A 21,608-nucleotide genomic window follows, 5' to 3' on the forward strand; every position below is an offset into this window, starting at 1 on the left:
GGTCCAGTATTTCTTCAAGATCTTGGATAATTAACAATACAGAGAGTAAAGACGGCACAGACGGAGACACTCAAGACAAGCGAGTCACACACGTGAGGAATGTGTTCATTCTTTTATTGTCCGTTGTTTTAACCTGACTGACACAAGATCAACAAGAGCACTGTACTCCTGGCAATTATTACATATGTTAGAACATGGGTTTGCACTGTAGACAACATTTAACACCAGTCTATGGGGTACTGCATTGCTTTTTATAAAGTTCAAAATAAAGATTTTATTTTCAAACAAGTGACTTTGGTTTATTTCATACATTACACTTTTTCTTGCAGAAAAAAATAAAATTGTACAACTGCATAAATATAAAATTCTTCCACCATGAAAATGGTTAAAACATTCATAAAGACACAGCACCAGCACATGATGCCTCCAGAGAAAGGAAAGAAGGAAAAGAAAACGTACAAAGCAAATGAATGAGCCCCATCACTAGCCAAAGTGATGGGCAGATCCAGATCTCAGACACAGCTTCAGAACACACTGGAGGACAAGGGAAAGATGGCGGACAGCATTCAGCACGGAGCACAACACAACCCATCACCTTTGTTTTTCTGTAGTGTCACTTAAAATTTAAAGGGCAGTTCCCCCATGACAGCCCACCCCCGCCCCCCAGCCCCAGGAAATAAAGATAAAAATAAAGACCTGATACCACAGGGAAAAAGACTATGGAGTGTGTTAAAAACGCTCATTGATGGGCCATTATCTTTTGAAATTTCAGAGCCAAAAAAATAAGAAAGAAAAGGAAAAAGTACCATGCCAGTTTTATTCCCGTTGAATATTTACACCTCGGACAGCAAACCTTGCTCACGTAAAGTAGAAAACATATGATAAAACATGGCTTGAAAAATGACCAGAGTGCGCACCTATAGTACTGTACACTAAATAAAACAGACAAGGCGGCGATACTTAGGGGCCAGAGCACTGCTCACTACAAGTCAGTTATGGAATCTAATTTACAGTAAAAATGGGCACGTCCCAAGGCTCAATTTTTATTTTTCTTTTGTCATTTACAGTAGAATAAATATTTTGTTGCTATTGCTACACTTTAAATTTACATTCTAACCTATTAAATGCGGAAGCTAGTGTAAAGCATAGAGATTAAGTGTAGGTCCCATACGTATGACAGTTTGTTCAAGACTAGTAGGTTTGTGTATCTCTTTTAACTTATTAATGGCTAGTGGGAAAGATTTGTGCTCGTGATCAGCTCTTAATTAAAATTTTTACCTCAAAGCGTCCCTGAAAACGGTCTTTCTCACTGTACCCAATGTTCTCACCATATGCCTTACACTCAATGCGAATCTCAGTGTCCAAGGTGAGGTTGGTGAACTGTACAGCCAGCAGGGGCTGCAGGTACTTGGGCTGCAGGAGTTTGCCATAGTAGGGATAATACTGCAGAGGGAAGCCATAAAATCCGCCCATTCCGAAGTAATCTATGTTTCCAACTTTGTCCTTGTCTTCATCTCTCTGGAAATCGAAAGGGAATGTAATTGAATTTTAATGGCACCCATCACAGGTCTCGTCTTGTTCTTGAGTCCAAGACTCTCAACCCCTATAGTCTGCAAAATGATTAGCAGAGGAAAAGAAAACAAGCCACCCTGTGGCATGCCTAACTCACGCCTCCCGGAAGTGGGAGCCACCAAGCACTGGGTGGCCCCACAGGAAGGAAGTAATTTTGCTGCCTAGAGCAGCCAGGAAACACTCACTAGAAGGGCTGCTTTCACTGCATAAATGGAGACACTGAGACCAAGGCCAAGCAAGTATTTCCCAAAGCTGACACGGCCTCCTAATAAGAAGGCCAATAGTGAGAGGAACTCCCTGGACTGTCTGGTGGATACGGCTTCATTACGGACACTGTCTCCAGCAGTATTGGTTTCCATGTTTGCCCCCGTATCCTACACCTGACTTCTGGCTTGGAACCACAATAAAAGAAAGTTGGCCTGAATCTTTAGCACATGCTGTGGGCTAGGTCACCTCTCAGGTCCATAAACCCACATTCCATTAGATTAAATTCAGATATTTGAATTTCTCGTGCCAGTAAACAAACTTAAACTTGTGCCTAGTTCCAATTCATCTTTTCAGAGTAACACCCGGAAGCAATTTCTTGTATTCAGACTGTCCCTTTAGCTGTATGGAGTCTCATCCATTCCTCTCATCCTGCCCCTCTTCCCCTCCCACCCCCAGGAGCCCTGAACGCATTCTTACCTTGCCAGTACACTGAACAGGTAGGACATTTGGATTATACTTCGCCGCTGGGTAAGTCTCCAAGGACTCATTCTTGGGAGGCTAAAAGTGAAAGAAACCCGCACTGGTCAACAAAATATCTTTTTTTTTTTCTGGAAAATAAAACTAATATGTAGGCCAAACCAACAGACACTGTGGACAAAAGCTGCTGAACTAATAAAACACATCAGGAAAGTGAGGAAGTGACTCCCCTCATCAATTAGAAGATTCTGTTTAATTTGTTTGAAGAAGGTAGGTGTCCAAGTGTGGTGCCGGCGACAGAGCGACCAAGCGCCCAACACCGAGGGATGTGTGATGCCAGCCTACGTAAGCCTGCCTCAGAGGACAAGGAGCATGACTCAGTGACTGCTGAGGAGATAGCATCACACTGACACCCAAGGACTCTTCTTTCCAGGTCTGTGAGGTAAAGTGGTACCTAACGCAGGTGAAGATGGCATCGCCTTCCACGACAGAGTGCTGGACTGGGTGGGTACGGCCTGAAAATGACTGCTCCAGCAAATGCAGGGCAGGCCCTCCACCTACGTCCCTGGTTCTCCTCTCCCTCCAAAGAAGGGCGATGACCATGTGTTTCTGGAAAGCAGTCGTTTGCTCGCTCACACTAGCACTGCGTCTGAGCCTGGACATGAGACGTAGCAAATACAGTCTAAAGCACAGCTACACCGACAGATCAATACATCAGTAAGGTATTCATTCATATTGACACTACTTCTTATAGAATATGAGAGAATGGGCATCTAGACTTGACTCTTTGGGGGCTTTCTGCTACCAATATTCCTGCCTTGAAAACTTAAAAAACACTGAAACACTGATTGACCTAAGATGTTGCCACGATGTACCCTCAGAAGATAAGGAACCAGGCACACTGACTGAAATGAGCTACTGCACTCTCTAACAAAAAATACACTGATAAACCGACTGGCGATTTGGGTGGGAGAGACAAATGAGAAGCAATGGATTAACTAGAGCCCAAATATAAAAGGAGAAGTCAGCATCTATCACAAAACAGGCCTTCCTGATGTGGGAAGAGAAATCACAACAGGAACCTCTAAGAAGAGTGTGTGCTGAGTGACAAGATACACCACACCCATTCCTCCTATTGCTAGATTACCCTGGCCATGTAAATGTCAAATACAAGCATGGAGTAGTAGTGCTACCTATGGTACTATGGTTAATGGCTTGTTGAAAGGTTCACTAACATTCGCAAGAGACCCATCAAGACACCAGCCAGGCACCCACTACTGGTTCTTGCCTCTGGTAGGGTAAAGGAGCTTTGATGCATTCTTTAGAGTAAACTTTCCTGCGGGGCATGGTAGCACACGCCTTTAATGCCAGCATTCAGGCAAGTGGATGGAGCTCCACAGAATTCCAGGATAGCCAGGGCTACATAGAAACACCATAAAACAAGAAAACTTTCTCTCTACACTGACTTTCTTTTGGGCAACAAGTATTATGGAAATCAATTAACATGCAGTAGAATTTGAGAGAGGTTTCAGAAAGGAAGTGAGTTTGTCCAGGTAACTCAATGTCTTGCAGTCAATTCCCCTCGGAATTAAAATGTATACACTAACGTTGGGCAGTGTTCATGTCACCTTTAGAGGAACCTTCAGGCAGAAACCATGCCTACGGAAGGACAGCAGTGTTTAATTCATGAGCTGAGAAGAGAATGAAATAACCATGTAGAAGAGCCGAGACAACCCCAGTAATGCTTTTCCTTCTTCTAAAGACTTTCTCGCAAAAACAGTGGCAATTGGCTATTTTTAGTGATCAAGTAATGTTCGCTCGTTAGAAACTTCATGGTTAACCAAGTTCAGAGATGGTGTCATTTTCTGGGTTTTGTAATGAAATCATCATTCAGAAAAAAATTTTTTTTCAGATTAACAGACAGCAAGAGTATTTCTGAAATATTGTTGTTGCTCCTTCAAGTCCAAACCAAAAGCAGCTTGTCTGTCTGTATTCACACCTCCTAGCCAGGAAACGCTCATGTGTGAAAATGACTTCTTTGTCAACACTGAGCCGGGTATTAAGAACAGGAACAGAGCTGTGGGTGAGACACCCACAGTCCCATCAGTGGAGAGATGGGACTAGGAGGGTAGCGACCAGAAGGGCAGCCTTGGCTACAGAGTGACTGGATAAGCTTGGGCTACATCGAGATTGTCTCAAAACAGGGCGAAACTCCAAAATCTGGCTGTGGCACTCGGTCTGCAACGTTAGGGATGGAGGTGGCTGACCTCGATGCAGGAAAAAGGTATTGGTCTTCTACTCCTGCACTTCAAAAGTAGCAGCGAGTGTGTCTTAAAACTTCCTGTCTCGTCAGTTAAGCCACAAAGCGCGTCTGTACTCTAAAACCCCACTTGCCTTAGGTTTGAAGCCCACGACTCGGTTGAGCTTGATGATGACGCAGGGTTTCCCCTCTTTGTAGCCGAAAGTTTCATCATAGATTCCAGAGCAGTTCCCCAGCCAGTCGAGCTTGAACCTGCACACCTTTCGTTCTCCCCGCTCATGATTCAGTTCTCCCCGTTCCTTGGGTTCGCTGGGCATACCTAGAAGCACAAACACATTGACAGAGTGCGCCAGCCGTCCACTCTGCACTGGTAAGAAGGTAAAGAACTTCTCGTTCCTGATAATTTCCCATTGAGGACAGAGCTAGCTACACATGGGATGTATTAGACAGGGACTTTCAATGCTAGCAAAGGCAACCTCTGGCGCATGACCCCAAACCTAAACTGCTCACCACCTGTGCTCTATGATCGGCATGCACTTAGGGCTGTTAGTCACTCTCTCTCTCTCTCAAAATAATTATTGATTTATTATGCATACAATGTTCTGCTGGCATGTACAGGCCAGAAGAGGGCACCAGATCTCATTACAAATGGTTGTGAGCCACCATGTGGTTGCTGGGAATTGAATTCAGGACCTCTGCAAGAGCAGCCAGAGCAGCCAGTGTTCTTAACCCCTGAGCCATCTCTCCAGCCCCTGATAATCTCTTCTAATGCAGTGGTCCTCAACCTTCCTAATGCTGTGACCCTTTCATACTGTCCTCATGTGGTGCCCCCAACCATAAAACTATTTTCACTGCTACTTTGTAATTTCGCTACTGTTATGAAGTGTAATGTAAATATCTGTATTTTTCTGATGGTCCTAGGACCCCTGTGAAGGGGTCACAACCCACGAGTTGAGAACCACTGCTCTAACGCTTGCTTAGTTATTAGGGCTAAAAGGACACTAGACCATGCCTAAGCAGCGGAGGCAGCAGCCTTGACAGGTCCACATTACAATAAGAGCATAATGAATTAAAGGGACTGTCAATCATTTTTTGAGCTCAAAGGGTTTGGGTGAGAATTTTCTGGAGCTGCAGGAAAACAATGTATTTTATTGTGACTTTGATGTATATCATTTATTGCCATCCTCATCATAACGTATATTTTACTAAACTATTCCCCTTCAAACACCATTTCACCTCACTTATCACGTGTGTCTTTTTAATTATTGTAAATTAAGGTGAAAACTTCATGGAAATTCTAACAAAAATTCAGTAATATTACTTTTAAATTACTGAATTAAGCCAAGAATGACAACTCGGTCAACACTATGACCACATGAATCCACAGTGAGTCACTTACTGCCACAGTCCTCGAAAATCATGTCATCCTTCTGGGCCGAATCTTTGTACTTCTCCAGGAACCTGACCATGTTTAGCACATAGGCCTCGTAGCTCTTGGGGTCATTAGGACGGAAGGAAATTTCAGTCTTTTGGATCTGAGGGATCTGTGTCAGTCCTACAGAAATGAAAGCCAGAAAGACAACGTCAGTGGGAAAGGCAATCAAGGGACTTCAAAAGCAGGAACAAATAGGCTTCCCTCACCCCCACTCCCACCCCGCCCCGGCTCATGGGGTGCGAGCGTTAAATCCCCACTTCCCTTTCAAATTCAATCTGATGGCATTTAGATTGGATTCCTAAATGTAATGACGATGAAATAATATCAGATACCATCCAGGTTCCTTGTCAACACTTCAGAGTAGGCATTAACTTGTGTTGTGAATGAGAATACCACTTGCAATGAAAGGTTAAGAATTCTGGGCAAGGCTGCAGAGAAAGCAGGACCAGAATTCCAACCCAGGTGTGCGGTCTGTGGTTTTTCTAGTGCCTTCATGTGCACACATTCTTAAAACTGCACTGCTAGCAGCCGGGGTACAGTGTCGCTCCCTTAATACTCCACACCAACGAATTATAAAAATTCAGTCTCTCTAACCTCCAAGACTGCTCCCCAGAGATGACAGTCCTTTGGCTCTTAAAACCTAGGCCAGATTTTTTTTCAGCTTCAAATGGGAAATTTAAGATATATATGCAGTTGTCAATTCAAAGATCTAGGCATGTCAGTACCTATCAAAGTGAAAGTTGAGATACATGAGACATGGGTTAGCATTCTCTGTTGTAACTCTCTCATGTCCGGAAGCCTGTGCCCTCACAGGGTTTCCTAAATGGGCACTTAGATAATACTACACAATAGCACTACATCCAGGTCAGGGAGTCGGAGAAGCAAGCACAATGACATTTCACCCCAGGACAAGCAGATAAAAGATACCCAATTACATTCCACTCCCAAATATAAACATGGGATGATTCTTTAGTAGGAATACACCACGCACACATACAAACATACACACACACACACACGTGTGTGTATGTGTGTGTGTGTGCTGTGTAATGAATTTCAATGTAACCGGGTATCTTGTGTTTCCTGTTGTTACATCTGACAGCCTCCCTGCTCAGTCTCCATCTCCGGATTGGCCCTGTGGCAGGGGGCCTGCTAATCAGGAGCTACACCTGACCTCCGTCCCTCACCTGTGGCAGGTGCAGGCACCCATCCCACCCTCCTCAAGCAGGCAGCCCCATAGGATCCATCCCACACCTACCTCGGCATAACCTCTAAGCCCAAAGCACCCTTGGTTTAGAATGACTGCTCTGGAGAACTAGAATTTAATAGTGGCGACATCGGGGCAGACAACAGCATAATTAAAGCGGAAACATAACTAGCGCAATTAATTATTTAGCAGCCCCATTTGTGGTGCTTGAGAACAGGGCTTCAACAGAAGCTGGAGTAGACAGCTGTTAGCTTTTCCAGTGAGAGAGGGCTGCTTTGAGCCTCTACAGCGCTAAGTGGGACTGGCCCAGCTGCAGGAACTCCAAGCAGCCACCTGGGGAGACGGCCAAAGGGATGGAGTGAGAGTGAGATGTGGATAAGGTGCTAGAAGGGAAAACATCAAACATCCTGTGCAGCATGGTGGCACACACCTTTAATCCCAGCACTCAGGAGGCAGAGGCAGGTGGATCTCTGTAAATTCTAGGCGAGCCTGGAATAGGCTCTAGGCCAGGCAGAGCTGCGCACTGAGACTTTGAAGAACATGCTGGAGGGGCCAATGAGATTCTTAGTAGGGAAAGTGCTTGCTGAACAAGCCTACTGAGCTGAGTTGAAGCCTTGGGATCCACATAAAGGCGGAAGGATAAAACCGACTCCCTGAAGTTGTCCTCTGCCCTCCACATGTGAACCACAGCACATGCACCCTGCGCCTTATATAACTGTAATAAATTCTTTTAAAAATGTAAAGAATTTTTGATAAGACTAATGCAAAACCTAAAGAACACAGGTAAAAAGGAATACTGGATCCCAGAGAAAATGGAGTCTTGAGGGGCAGTCATGCCTAAGAGACGAGAACGAAAGCCTGTGAAGCTGTCAGGCAGAATGGACTGTGTGCTCAGGGTTAGTCAGCTTCCCAAGGCCAGGAGAGGCAGCCTCAAGGGTGAAGAAAGCAAAGGTATCAAGTGTCAGGAGGCTAGGAGCAGCCCGACACATCTTTCAGAAAGGAGGGAAGCTGGAAGGAACAGGACTTCAGGCGGCTGATGAAGGGCCACAGTGTGGTGACGGCAGTGCACTGTGGTCCCCAGCAGAGCAGGTGATTCGGCAGAAACCAACCTGCTAACAAAGCTCCGGAGTCCAATACGAGAATTTGTCTTACCCCACGAGCTGTAATAACTAAAGTAACCCCAGGTCACACTGAAAACAAACAAGGCAGGACCCAGATTGCAAGGCAAGTTCACCCGTGGCTCTGCCCGTTCTGTCCTGGCCTCAGCTGGCAATCCCCGCTGCCTCTCGTTTGCCAGCTGTCTGTATTCGCTGGTACGGGCCGCTCGAGGGGCCAGTCCTTTGATGTCTGTATGATGTGCAGTGACGCCACTTCTCCGAAGAGAAAGGGAGCATGAGGAGGTGGGACCACGGTGAGGGCTTTTCATTCTCTCACCACTTCAACCCCAGATCCCCATTAAGAGACAGGGTGACGTGTGCCAGAGCCCCAAATATGAGTTCCTATAACTCAGCTGTAAGCGTGTTTTTCAGGACCTCATGTTCACCTACATGCGTATGCCAGCCTTATCAGTAGCGAGTCCAGCTACCCACTGCTTACCAACAGACCTGTGAAACAGTGCCACCACTGACCCAAAAGTGTGACGTGCGGTCAGTACCATTCCTCTCTAGTCAAGGCAAACAGTGAAATCAAACATTGGAATCACACCAATATCTACCTCATAGCTCAACCCCACACCCCCATCCTAACTGGTGCTTTTGCCAGCTAGTGTACCTAGGCAGGATCTTCTGGCTTCCCCTTGCCCATTCCTAAAGCTGTTAGTAATAACTGACCAAGGGGAAGCTCTGTCTGCAATGCTAACCCCCAGAGGCCAAAGAGCAGACCGTCAGAGCGCTGGCCCCGGTTTCATTAGGCCCTAAAGCAGACCTAGCCTTCTGCCTCTTGGCTGTCAGAGCTTAAATGCATATCAAGGAGGTGAAGCTCAGGACAGCTTCGCGCAGAATCCACCAGTGAATGGAGTCATGAACTAGTCAAGCCCTTACCCAAGGAAGTCACCTACGGAAGGACTGGGACGATCTGAGTCATGTTCATATCTGGGTTCTTACAAGTACTTCAATTTTACGTTAAGATCTGGAGTAAGAAAAGAAAACCTCTGACTTCACACTCGCCCCTTTCAGATGCACCTGCCTCTTGGAACTCTGTCTCCTGAGAAACAAAGGAGGCACACATCCCCACTGCTGACTTTAGTGGGTGTGAGGGGGGGGGGGGGCTTTTCACTAGCAAGCATTGTTTCCAATTAGGTTACAGTATAGCAAGTTTGTGACTTCTCCGTCTGCTTGCAGCACTGAAGTATTTAAAGGAGAATGGAGCCATTTTAACCTCGCAGCAGTTTCTCCAGTCAATCCCAAAGCACAGCTGCTTGGTCCTGTCATTTGATACAGCTGATGACTCACAGCCAAATACTCTCCAACAGGTATCATCTTCCACAGAATCCTCCAAGGGCACAGGAAGCTAAGAGAAGCTTTTACATGAAGCCATCCACATCTCCTACACACTGCAGGCTGAAAGTATTCTCCAATTAAAAAGAAAATGGAGGAGCGAGAATGGCTTACACATATACAAGTGCACCTCTACAGTTATACACTTGGATTACCCCCCTTGAAGTCTCAATCTGAAAAACCTATTATTTATTATTTTGTCTGTGGGGTTATTATCAACTTACCTAACAGAATTCTGGGAACCAGTTCCCTCCCACTTACCTTTTGCGTCAGGGTTAGCATGTGACTGGAGACTGGATTAGCCAAGAGTAAATGGCCTGCCTCGAGGCAGCGGTCACACACAGTCTGTCTACACCGGTGCCTCAAACCTGCTCCCTCTGAAAAGGCTCGGAGGAGCCTCTCGCCTGTTTCTACAGACTGCTTGGCAGTTTAACCACTGGTGGGGTACAGAAATCTGTGCCCCAGTTTAAACTAAATGCCACAAAGTCTGGTTGCAGGTCCTTCACCATTAAAGAATTACTCATCAGGGCACTTTTCTCAGAAGTTGCATATTCAACTTCAGATGCTGCGAAGGAATCACTTGGTGTGGATGCTTTAGCTTTCAAAGTGGTTTCATAGGACATTGTGCTTGACATTTTGGAAAGTTCGTAATTGTGTTCATTCCCCAAACAAGGAGGATAACACTTCTTTATAAAGGGGAACACAGTAGACAGGCATTAGACGTTTTACACTATTTTTTTTTCCGGTCCAAGGTCAAACAAAGAACAAGTGTATACTTGACTTGTCTAACTCTAAAACATGACATTTGCTAATAGCCTGAAATGTGATACCTTAGTATCATACTATAGGGGCCTGAAATGTGATACCTAAGTATCATACTATAGGGGCCTGAAATGTGATACCTTAGTATCATACTATAGGGGCCTATCTATCCTTGCATGATGTGGGAAGAGGTATTTTCCTGGTCAAAAGTTATGGGTAACACACCATGGGATCTCCTTCATTGTCCTAGCCTCTGGAATCTGGTCAGCATCAGATGGTGAGTTTCAGCGTGAGAGCAATAACTGGTCACTGATCAGTCCCACCCTGTCTGATTCTCCATCAGCAGAAATGAAGGTGTCTTTCCACTGCCGTCTCCCAGGGTGGCGCTCTCTTCTTATGAATGCCACAAGCCCGAGATGACACTGACTTATCTGCCTTTCTTCCCCCGGGATCATTTCCATTACTTTGTTAGTTCATCTTACTTAACAGAGGTCCTGGTGCGCTCACTCATCTTCAGATGAGTAAGATCCACTTTTCTGGAGTTCTAGGCCGACCTGAAACTTGCAGCCTCACGAATACTGGGATTAAAGGCACAAGGCATTACACCTCTCCAAAAATACTGTATGTCAATCACTGGGCTTTCTGCATGCCTAGCAAACTCAGAAATAAGCTACATGGGCAATAAAATTCTGGAAGCTTGAGATCTTCCTCTTTAAGCCCTTTTTTGAACCACAGGTGAAGAAAGCTTGTACTACCAATGGCATCTCCTCTGGGAAGAGGTTAGCAGGGTCGGTCAGAGGGTGGAAAAAGAGGGCGGGAAGAGACCCAAATGTGTCAGCTAGGCAGTCACAAATTAAGTGACTGACTAGAGATGGCATCAAAGTCCCCTAACCCTCTGAAGTTACAGCTCCTCCAAGCTCAGGGAGAAAGTGTTTCTATCCCTACAACTCTGAAGTTGGAGAGGACCGATCATCTCGTGACTTGCAGTTTTTCTGAGCTTGCCATGAAGACTTCTCAGGAGCCTGAAGCATGTGGAGGGGTGGGCTACAATGGCTATACTCTCGTGAACTAGATTAGCTTCGTGCCATTCACAAGATGAAAAGCAATCAGCTAATGGTACCAGTCCATGATCTGCTAATGTTCATCCACCCCACCTTCCTGCCCTAACTCTGGTTACCCACATGCCAAGAATCTGACCCTCTTAAAATGAGTCCTGTCCTCACTGAGACATCTTTAAGAGCAAAACAAAGAACCTCCCACAACTTTACAACCAGGAAGCATGCCATGTGGGAACTCTGTGGACTCAGGGAATGACACATAGTGACCTTCAGTTCACTGCACAGTTGCTAGGATAACCTGGGGGTGGGGGAATGGGTGACAGCCTGTGGAAGGCACTTTTCCATTACACCACAGGGAGGCAACAAGGTGAGCAACTACCACCTTGTTCTGTGTGCACAAGGGAGCATGTGGGTGTGTGTACACGCGGACTGTGCTTGGCACTCTGCAGCACATGGGGGCACATGGTGCGTGTACGCGTGCACTGTGCTTGGCACTCCGCGGTGCACAGGAGCACGTGGTGCGTGTACACGTGCACTGTGCTTGGCACTCCGCGGTGCACAGGAGCACGTGGTGTGTGTATGCGTGCACTGTGCTTGGCACTCCGCGGTGCACAGGAGCACGTGGTGCATGTATGCGTGCACTGTGCTTGGCTCGCCCAGATCCAACTGGAAGGACAAGCTGCTCTACACATTCAAGAGATTCTCCTCTGGACAAAAGCCTGGATACAGCAGGGCAGGGATGGGCATGCTAAGAGGAGCGCTGGTTACCACGTCATTTAGGTTCACAGAAACTCTGAGTATGCTTTCTAATTCACTACTGTTTAAATACTTCTCAGGGAAAGCTGCAGTTAGACTGACTCCAGGAAACTTAAGTATGCAGCCTCCCCCTGTGCTCTCACCCAGCAGGAAATTCAGAGCCTCCTGCTGCTAGTGGAAGGTGGGACAGAAAGATCCAAGGCTGCTCTCAGTATGTTTTCCATTTATTTCCTGTCTAATCATCACAGGATATTTTTCCTATTGGATAGGTAAGAAACTGTGGCTTGGTGTGTTCAATGGTACTGGCGTGATGGGGGCTGGCTTCAACTCCAAGTCCCAGCCCTTCCTTCTTAGGCTGATAAAATCTCAAGAACCTATGTGTAATGGCTTTGGGCTTTAGAGACTGCTTTAACGGGAAGTTGGAAACTGATTTTTGAGCTATGAAAATAGTTATCTAATACTATGTGCCAACATCTCGTCCAAGACACTGCTGTCTCACTGGGGTAAGCAGGTTAGTTCCAACTGAGGAGTAAGATCTGGCAAGAAATAGCATCCACTGCTCAGAGTCCAGAAACCATGTGACCCATTTGTCCTTAAATTTCCCTTCCATTTTGTACTTTTCTCCTGTTTGTGACGGTCCCATTTGGCCTATCAGTTTCTCCATTATACAATCTACATGATTGTAGCAAAGCATGACCGCCCCTGCTGGATCTGGCCAGACTCACACATGCCACTTGGAAGAGCTCTAGTTACAAGGCATTTATTTCAAAGTGTAAAGAACACTACAAACCCAATTGGCCACCTTTGTATTCATGCCCCAAGGTCAGATGACAACATGCCCTAAGTAAGTCCTTGTATCTTTAAATATTAAATCTTGCACACTTACCACGTACTTCTGACTCAGAACTTTCCCTCTTTGACCAAAACAAGGGAGGCTTGGAGACATTAAGTTGAAGCCAAAAGTTGATCAGGATATATACTTCCACACATTTATTACGTCTGCAGAGTTAGTGAATCATTAATACCTCTCCAAATATGAATTCTCAACATCTGTTCTGAATGATGCCAAGGAGGGTCTAGTCAGGGTCCCTAGGGGATGCAGAGTACTCACGACTGTCCGGGAGCACGTTATGTCTCTGCAGCCAGTGCTCTACTGACCTGACTAAAACTGACTATGATTTTCTAAAGTGTTAGGAGGAGTAGGGGGAAAAAAAACCCATAGGACAGGGAACCGTGTAGACTAAAACAGCAGCTAAGGACACAGAGACAGAAATGACCAAGATAAGATAAGGGAAAGAGGAGACAACTGGGAAGGTTAAGGACTGAACCTTCGCCCGTGACTCAGACCAAAGGACAGGAATGCATATTTCCGAGATGAGCCACCCACATTCCTTCGGAGAAGTGAAGGTTTGTCAGGTCAGTCCAACTGCTGAGCACACTAAATATAGGTGCTAATAGAAAGTGCTGGGGAAAGAGGGAAGATGGGGCGGGGGCAGGGATGGGGCACCTTGGTCAGAGCAAGTTCCATGGCAAACCCTGACTTAAAGCATCAGACACTATGGCTATTTATTTGGGAAGGTGAGATTTCTTTCCAGAAAAGGACTAGAATTTTTTTTTTATTTTATCTTATTGAATTATTTATTTCTGCCAGGCACGGTAGCACACACCTTTAATCCCAGCACAAGGGAGATAAGTTCAAGGCTAATCTGGTCTACAGAGCTGGTTCGAAGAAGGCGAGAGCTACACAGAGAAACCCTGTCTCTAAAAGCAAAAACCTAAATAAATAAGTTACTTATTTCTCCAAGGTTTATATAGTCTTCTTTTTTTAAAGTAAAGGATGACTGTGTGGTCATCTTTGCCTCAAGCTGAAGTTATTATAAAACAGCACCATGACCAAAGGATAACTTTTAGTGGCATAAGGACTGTGTGCTAATAATTACGATGATTACTCGTGACTCTAGCAGAAGACGTGGAAGACATGCCTTATGACCACAGCAGCCCAGGAAAATATGGAATATCCTAATTTCCCAGTACATTAGATCTTTCCAAAGACCCACTTTTTGGTACAGAGTCTGCGCATCATGAAATAGGTTTAAGCTGTTCTATATACTTACACATTTTATATATATATATATACATATATATATATGAGAAAATATTCTGGGATTTCTTTTTTTCCTTGCACTGGAAGATTTTTTGACTTAGCATAAGACAATGCTTACCACCTTCACCTTTTCACCTTCTGCAGCTTCTTCCTCCTCACAGCCAAGGAGAGCAAGATATGTCGGCCATATGCAATGCTCAGTGACCCACTGTCACCAACAGAAGGCTACTTCTGAGCCAACAAACCCTTGCCCACACAGGACAGTCTTTGTCACCTCCCCACCCCACCCCACCCACCGCTCAAGGTCACTTATGCACAGAGTCTGGTTCCCAGCTCTGTCCTCCAGGGGAGAACCGCTCTGCCAGTGTTTACTGCTGCTGTTTAGCCCCAGGCTTGTGGGCAGTGACCTTCCATTGGGTGTGACAGACTGGTGTGTCCTCAACACCAACAGCAGCCAGGTCACAGCAGGGGACACTAGTGGAGGGTAGCCTCTTCTGTGATAATCTTTTTGCTCACTGAAGTGTTTAGAGAGAACAGAGACAGTAACTGGAAAGGGGCTCACCACACCGCAAACAGGTTTGAAAGGTTGAGATAGCCAAGAGGGTGTCTGTGTTCAAGGTCAAACTGCAAATCAGTAACAGGTGAGTGGCGGCTCCTCTCTGAGGGAATGATTTTTTTTTTAAGGATTTATCTGAGTTATGGTCACCTCACTAGTGAAAAAAAAAACGCATTAGAGCTGAAAAGGTCCTAGAATGACCCCACTGACCAAGCCCTTGAGTGTAAGGGCCAAGCAGAATGAAGCCCCAACAGGACCTGATGTTCTCAGTCCCACAGTGAGGCTGCGTGCTCCACCATCACCCCGAGCTGTGCAGACAGACATCTGCAGCCATCTGGAGCTGAGCCGCAATGCGGCCAGGAGTCGCAGCTGCAACACTCCTCCCGCTTCCTCCCCAGGCTTAGCTCAAAGCTCTACTACGGAACAATTTCCTGAAGTGGCACCCCTTGGACTGCTGGAGGAGAAGCCAGTCCCTGGGTTTTACCTGGCGGGGCCACACGGTCCTGGTATGTGGGCTTCAGTTCATTGATGGTGAGCAACATCACTTGGATGGTTCCGATGAAGATGCCAGCCAGGCAGCCATAAAATATCACGTAGAACAGAAGGATCTTAACTGTGGGGAGAACAGACAGACATGGGGGTGATGTCACACACGGGACAATCAAAGACTGCCCTTCCCAAAGATGACCAGAACTCTTTCCCAGTTCTTCCACCTGTTTCTCTAGGACTTCCTTTGCCAGCACAAATCTAAAGAGGAAACCGCGCTCTTTCTTGGAAGGTACAGGTAGAGGAATGCTCAAAGGTAGCTAAAACTGTAACAGGGAGTCACTCCTCCTCTGAAAAGAGACCCAATCACCAGTGCAAACCTGCAGCCGCATTCACACACTTATGCAATGCATCCAACCCACGACAGCATGCTCCCTAATGGGCGTGCATTGCTCTGCTGCTCCCCCAAACACTGAGAAGCCTAAGAACAACCAACTCAGAAATACATGCTGAAGTTCTCCTTGGCAAATGTATCTACAGAGCGCTGTCGTTTTCTTCAGGGTCACGGGGCAATTGGGAACCAATCAAACATACCAAGGAAATCCTATGTCACAAATAGCCACCATTTTTACCTTCTCCCTGGCCCAGCAGAGTAAGAACTGGCTATGTAAACTCGATTTTCTTTTTCTCACAGTTAACAGAATGCAGGCTGAGTAAGAGCAAATTTTAAAAACAAAAAGCACGCAAGCAAACAAACAAAAAACCGCCTTAAACCAACACAAAGTCGGTGGAGTGGAATAAGGCTATCAGTTACCGGTTTACAAGGATTATCTGCCCGATTAGCAGCATAGTAACAGGCTGTACTAGGCATTGCCTGGCTGTCTAGTGCCAGCCAAACAACCCGAAGGGAAGTGGGGCCGAGAGAACTGTGAGGTTATCAAACCATGACTACGCAAAGGAGGCGTGGGTTACTTCTAAAGGGTCCTAGGTAAATGCCCTGGAATACAAGGATTATTGAGGAGTGTGTGTGATGATGGGAGGGGGCCAGGAATAAAGTGGGCACACAGATGTGGAAATGAGCCATGCAGTCCTCTCGAAACATTGAAAAGCACCCAAGGTTCCCATCAAGATACAAGCAAGAAAAAAAGACAGCTGCATCATTTAGAACCACAGCCCTCAAGCTCTGTCCCTTCCTCCCAGCAGGACAAGGGTTAAGTGCTGCATTTGGTATCCAGGCAGCAGTAGGCAAATGGCAAGGTTGTGACGTCAAGGGATCTGGAAAATTTTTCCAGCGAATGTTCTGCAGAGGTACAGAGTTGGTATAACCCAGTCAGCAAGACAGCTCCTGAGAGCCTGGTTTCTCAGCTGCTTTCTGGAGCTGTGGCCCTCCGGACGTCACCTTGGTGCTCTTAGCTTAACCACATTTGCCTCTTCTAACAGCCACAATCTTTGTACTCGTTCCCCCTGAACTCCAGGTAGCTAATCCTAAACTAAGGTGCAGAACTGACGCTATTTCAAAGACGAATAGATGGAGAAATTAAGTCATTTTAGAACTGACACTATTTAAAAGACAAATAGATGGGGAAATTAAGTCATTTTAAGCGCAATGATTAAGCTAAAGAACATATGCACCCTTTCCACTCTACCTACAGGACAGCAAAGACAAGTGAGGAATCCTGCTGTTCCTGGAGATTTACTTAGTAAATCTGTCACTGCAGTGAAGTCATTTGGTTAGAGTATACCTGCAGGTCTGGAGAGCTTAGGCAATGAACTCCAAGACCAAAACTACCAGTGGCACAGAGAAACAGAAACAAAGGCTAGATTAGTTCCACCAACCAGCAGGGAAGCATTATGCGAGGGGTTGGGCTGTAAGCTTTAGAAACATTTTTTTCCCTTTAAAGCAAATTTTCTTTTCTTTCTGTATTTAAAGAACAAGGAACGCTGGAAGTTTTGCTATATATAGATATATAATATATATCCACATATATATCTATATATATCCTTTAAAATGTCAAAAGGTTTTAAAAGTTGCATGTGGGACTGATAACAATATAAATATAATATATAAATATAACATAAAAACCTGCCAACACCTGTATTAACATAATTAAATGGTAGAAGGCACAAAGTGATTTGTAAGTTGTGACTTCTCCAGCAGGTGACAGACTCGAGCCTCCTGCCGTCCATCTTGGTAAAAAAATCTACCTATAAGCAAAACGGAGCCAAGGGCATCCTGCCCTGGTCCCAAGGGCATCCATGTTGGGCCCAGAGCAGGAAAGAGGGTCTCTCTCTCTCTCTCTCTCTCTCTCTCTCTCTCTCTCTCTCTCTGAGACAGCTATTGCTGCCACATCATCTGCAATTTCTTACATGTCAGAAGGGAACAGACATATTAGCACAAAACAAACCGGGTTTCGAGCTCAGCACCCACAAAATGGAAGGTGAGTTCAGATGGCTGCTTCACAGAAGCCAGTGTGTATCACGACCTTACTGGATAAAACTATCAAGACCACACATTCTCATTCTGTCATGGAAGGGCTGCCCCATTAAATGTCAGCCTACAGAACAAATTGTTCCATACTGCCTTCCTAACCCTCTAAAGCAAATATTATTCAAAGAAGGAGTGTGAGATTGGAATGAGGAAAGAAATAAATTTAAGAAGTGGAAAAACACTAGAGGGCAAATTTCACAAGGTACCTGGAGTCAGTGAGATGCTGCAGGGGCCCGACCACCAGGAAAAGGAGTCCTAGCTAACCTGGGAGGAGGGGCCAGTTCTGCAGTGCGCCTCCTAGGCCTAGCTGAGTTACAACGGGTTGCTAGGAAATGACCCTGGCTGTTCATCCTATACATACCTCACATTTCTCTTCAGGCTTCCCCTTCCACATGACAGAAACACAGGAAGACTATGGCCATACCCCCACTGAAGAACCATCTCCCCAAACAAAATGAAATATAAAGTAAAATAAGAAGCCATTAATTTAAGAACAACCTCTCCCCATGGCTCGGGGATACCTAGGCTTTGCAGTAAGGCCGTGCCACGAGACTTCACCTTGACTAACCTTGAAGTATGATGCATTATTAACCCTTCATTTCTTTCAGTTGAAAGGTTCCCTGACTTCATTCTTTACTTGGAGGGGGAGGTAAGAATCATATACCCCAGCTTCTTCCTTTTCAAAATGTCAGCCAAGCGCCGTTTCCCTGACTCATTCTCCAGTCTATCTCCATAGACCCTCCCCAACAGGAACACTGCATCCCTCGCTAGTTTTCAGGGTTCCCTTGGTGACTGCAATGCTGGCGCTATAGGGGAGGGAGAGGGAGGGGGGAAGAGGGGGGAGAAGTGGTGGTGGTTGTGGTGGTGGTGATACTGGAGAAGGAGGGGGCAGTGATGCTGCATAGGGGAGTTCCCTCCCTCCCTTCCGCAGTCACGATTCACGGATTTGTCTACAACTATGCCCTTCAAAATGACCTTTTAAAAAAAAAACCTACCATCTTAACGTAAAGAGGTTAGAATATATATATGGTATCCAATTTTCAATGGGCTATAAGGGGATTCCAGCCAAGGAAGCAACAGGCTGCAGGAAATCTTCTAAGATGACCTGTTTCTTCATGTGTCCCATGCATATCTTAAAAACATCAGACGGCCATGTGTCTCGCCAAGGCTTAAAACCGGCCCCGACATGGAGCTCACTGGGCCATTTCTGGGCTGTGATGACTCCGTGGACCGTCCCTAGGGTAAACCCTGGACGTGGCCATGAAATACTGCAGTGTGGACGCACTTCTCCTCCCCATTCCTCTCCATTCTAGGTACATTTTTAGGCTGGAAGAATGATGCTATCGCAGCATCGCCTGCATTAGAACAGGTTAGCTCACGAGTTTCTCTCACAGCCCCCAAATCTCTTTTATCTAAGGTGTTGGGAGATGGGGAGGGAAGGCACATACATAGTTCTCCTGGAACCTGACGGAGCTTCCCAGGAGGGAAGGCTCAGGAGATGAAGATCCCTACCGTGCCCAGAACCCTCAGTCTAACCAGCTCCAGCCCCCACCCGCGCCTCATCCTGGGGTCCCCTCATTTGTCACTGGATGCCAAGTCCAGGCCCGGGCACTCCTAGCATCGCCTACCACCCAATCCCCGATACTCGGGACAGCCCCTTGGGCGCCGAGCAGTCCGCAATGCCCGCGCACAGGGATGCGCCTCCTAGGAAAAAGCAAGGCGCGGGCGGTGAGCGCCGCGGAGCCCCGTACTTACACCAACTGCCACCGGTCCTGCCCAAAAACTCCTTCTTCTCCGAGTTCCATATGAATTTCTTCCAGCTGCCTTCCTCCTTGGCTTTTCCGCGGGCCATGGTGGCGGCTCAGCAGTGGTGGCCGAGGCCAAGGGAGGGCGAGTGCGGCGCGCGCCCTGGCGTCCTCGCGGCGGCTGCTCGGTGTCCCCCGCGGCCCGGCTCTGTCTCCAAAGGCGAGACGCGCCGCTGCCGCTGCGGCTCTGCGAGTGCGAGGCGTGCGGCGGAGCAGCCGAGGCAGAGCGGGAGGAGGGGGAGGTGCGGCGGGGGCGGAGGGAGGAGGGACGAAGGAGGAGGGCGCGCGCGGGCTGGGCGGCTCCGAGCCCCGCACCTAGCGGTGGGCGCGCGACCGCGCTCCGAACGCTTTTCGGGGGGTCTTGGCAAACCCCGCAGCTGCCTGCCGCTCCAAGCTGTAGCCGCACCACTCTGCCTGCTGTGACCTCTGCCAAGACCGGTCAGGGACAAGGAGGGAAAGTCACCGGGAAGGACGAGAGGAGCGGAGCGCGGGCTCGACACACGCGCGCGCAGGCCACGAGCCGAGAAATTGGCTGAGGGCGCACGCCCTACCTTTACTATATACCGCGCCTCCGCCAGCCGTAGCCACGCCCACCGGCGACACGGCGAGCCAATCGCCAGCTCCGAGAAGGCGGAGCCTGAGACCCGAAGGGGCGGGCGCGGGGCTGCCACAAAGGAGCCGGCTGGGCTAGAGGGGCTGGCGCGGTGGCAGGGGCGCGGAGAGGGACTGGGGGTTGGTGAGTTGTACCCCGGGTGCTCTGTGCGTCCCCTCTTTGCCCCGAGCTGTTCCCGGACACTCCCTACGCTGGTGCGGTGACTTGCACCTGCATCGATCTCTGGGAGCCCCGGAGACCTCGGTCTTTTGGTATCTTCCTCGTGTCTGGTACCCCCACACACACCTCCTGGCCTGGCTTTGCTGCAGGTCCACTTCTCCTAGGCCCTAGCTGGGTGGGGTAAGGTCACTCCGGGACGCTAGTGACTCTGCCCAGCTCTGCTCCGCCTCTCCGCTCCTGCACCTGCCGCCCCCTCGCGATCTCGGCCACTGCGGTTGCAGTTCCGGCCCGTCCCTCACCCAGCAGGCCAGCCCAGCGGGCAGCCTGGGTTCCTGACTTCTGGGCTGTGCTCCTTGTGGGCGGCCTGAACCACCTCAAGCCGGACAATTGCCAAACCCACCCTGGTCTATAGCTGGGAACTGGTTGTGGCTCCTGCAAGTCTAGACCCCGGGGAACAATCACTGCACATGACCCAGCCACCTAAGACTCTCCTGGCCCAGGTCCGTGGCTGGTATTCTCCTTGGCTTACTGTTGTATCTCACTGGGGGCACCCCTACCCTCTACTGTAGAATTCTTGGAATGACAGAACACTGGAAGGCCCAGCTCATGTGTCAGGGCGTCGCCAAGCTCAAGGTTGGACATGACCTGCTTCCCACCCTTTCCAACCTTGGTGGCTGAAAAACCACTCTTATTTTCATCCACTGAGCCCCTGAGCAGCTTCCCACACAGTTCTTGGGGTGATGACACAGCAGAAAACGTGGCGATGCTTCTGCAGTGGCTGCAGAAAAGCCTATCCCCAGAGCGGCCTGGCTGGTTGTGGAAAGAGCTAGCTGCTAAACAAGGACCTTCCCAAAACAGAGGTGATTTCCCAAGGCACCCTGCCATTTTCAAGGTCAACCTTGGAGGCCCAAGGACAAGATCGAAGGGCTGCGAAATGAGCTTGTTCTCACTAATCTCACTTGCAAGACTGAAGAAAACCTGGAATTTCCCAAAATTTAGGGACAAAGCAGCAACCTAGTCGCACCCAGCCGGTGGGGCTACATCAGTGAGAGAGGCTTGTTGAGAAAGGAAGTCACCCCCTGCTTTGCCCCTGCAGTGTTTATTTTGGAAAAGCCCCAAGTTGGTGGTTGGTGAGCTATTGGAAGAGGCTGCACCTGTAGATTCGATG

General features: G+C 47.6%; 2 protein-coding genes across 6 annotated transcripts in view; one reads left to right on the forward strand and one right to left on the reverse strand.

The window, feature by feature from the left end:
* Positions 1 to 693, forward strand: part of Nme7 (NME/NM23 family member 7) — a 140,438-nt gene extending 139,745 nt beyond the window's left edge. For all 5 annotated transcript variants that reach the window (XM_075988463.1, XM_075988462.1, XM_075988464.1 and 2 more), the window contains one exon: positions 2 to 693. In XM_075988463.1, coding sequence (XP_075844578.1) covers positions 2 to 34 — 33 coding nt within the window. In that variant the 3' untranslated portion in view covers positions 35 to 693. The remainder of the gene's footprint in view (position 1) is intronic.
* On the reverse strand, positions 98 to 20,197 carry Atp1b1 (ATPase Na+/K+ transporting subunit beta 1). Its single transcript, XM_075988467.1, has 6 exons — positions 19,619 to 20,197; positions 15,374 to 15,502; positions 5,916 to 6,071; positions 4,651 to 4,835; positions 2,257 to 2,337; positions 98 to 1,518 (listed from the first exon to the last, which is right to left on the reverse strand). Exons 1-6 carry the CDS (start codon positions 19,713 to 19,715, stop codon positions 1,255 to 1,257), a joined length of 912 nt encoding a protein of 303 aa, XP_075844582.1. The 5' UTR covers positions 19,716 to 20,197; the 3' UTR covers positions 98 to 1,254.
* Between the last annotated feature and the right edge of the window lie 1,411 nt (positions 20,198 to 21,608).

The sequence above is a fragment of the Microtus pennsylvanicus genome, chromosome 10 (genome assembly GCF_037038515.1).
Source record: "Microtus pennsylvanicus isolate mMicPen1 chromosome 10, mMicPen1.hap1, whole genome shotgun sequence".
NCBI lineage: Eukaryota > Metazoa > Chordata > Mammalia > Rodentia > Cricetidae > Microtus > Microtus pennsylvanicus.

Excerpts from the sequence above, each read along its gene's own strand:
- Atp1b1 (XM_075988467.1), bottom strand. The coding sequence starts at position 19,715 with ATGGCCCGCGGAAAAGCCAAGGAGGAAGGCAGCTGGAAGAAATTCATA. Across the intron at positions 4,836-5,915 it reads GATTTTCGAGGACTGTGGCA|GTATGCCCAGCGAACCCAAG; the intron begins GTAAGTGACTCA and ends TTGTGCTTCTAG. Across the intron at positions 2,338-4,650 it reads TCGTGGGCTTCAAACCTAAG|CCTCCCAAGAATGAGTCCTT; the intron begins GCAAGTGGGGTT and ends TTTCACTTTTAG.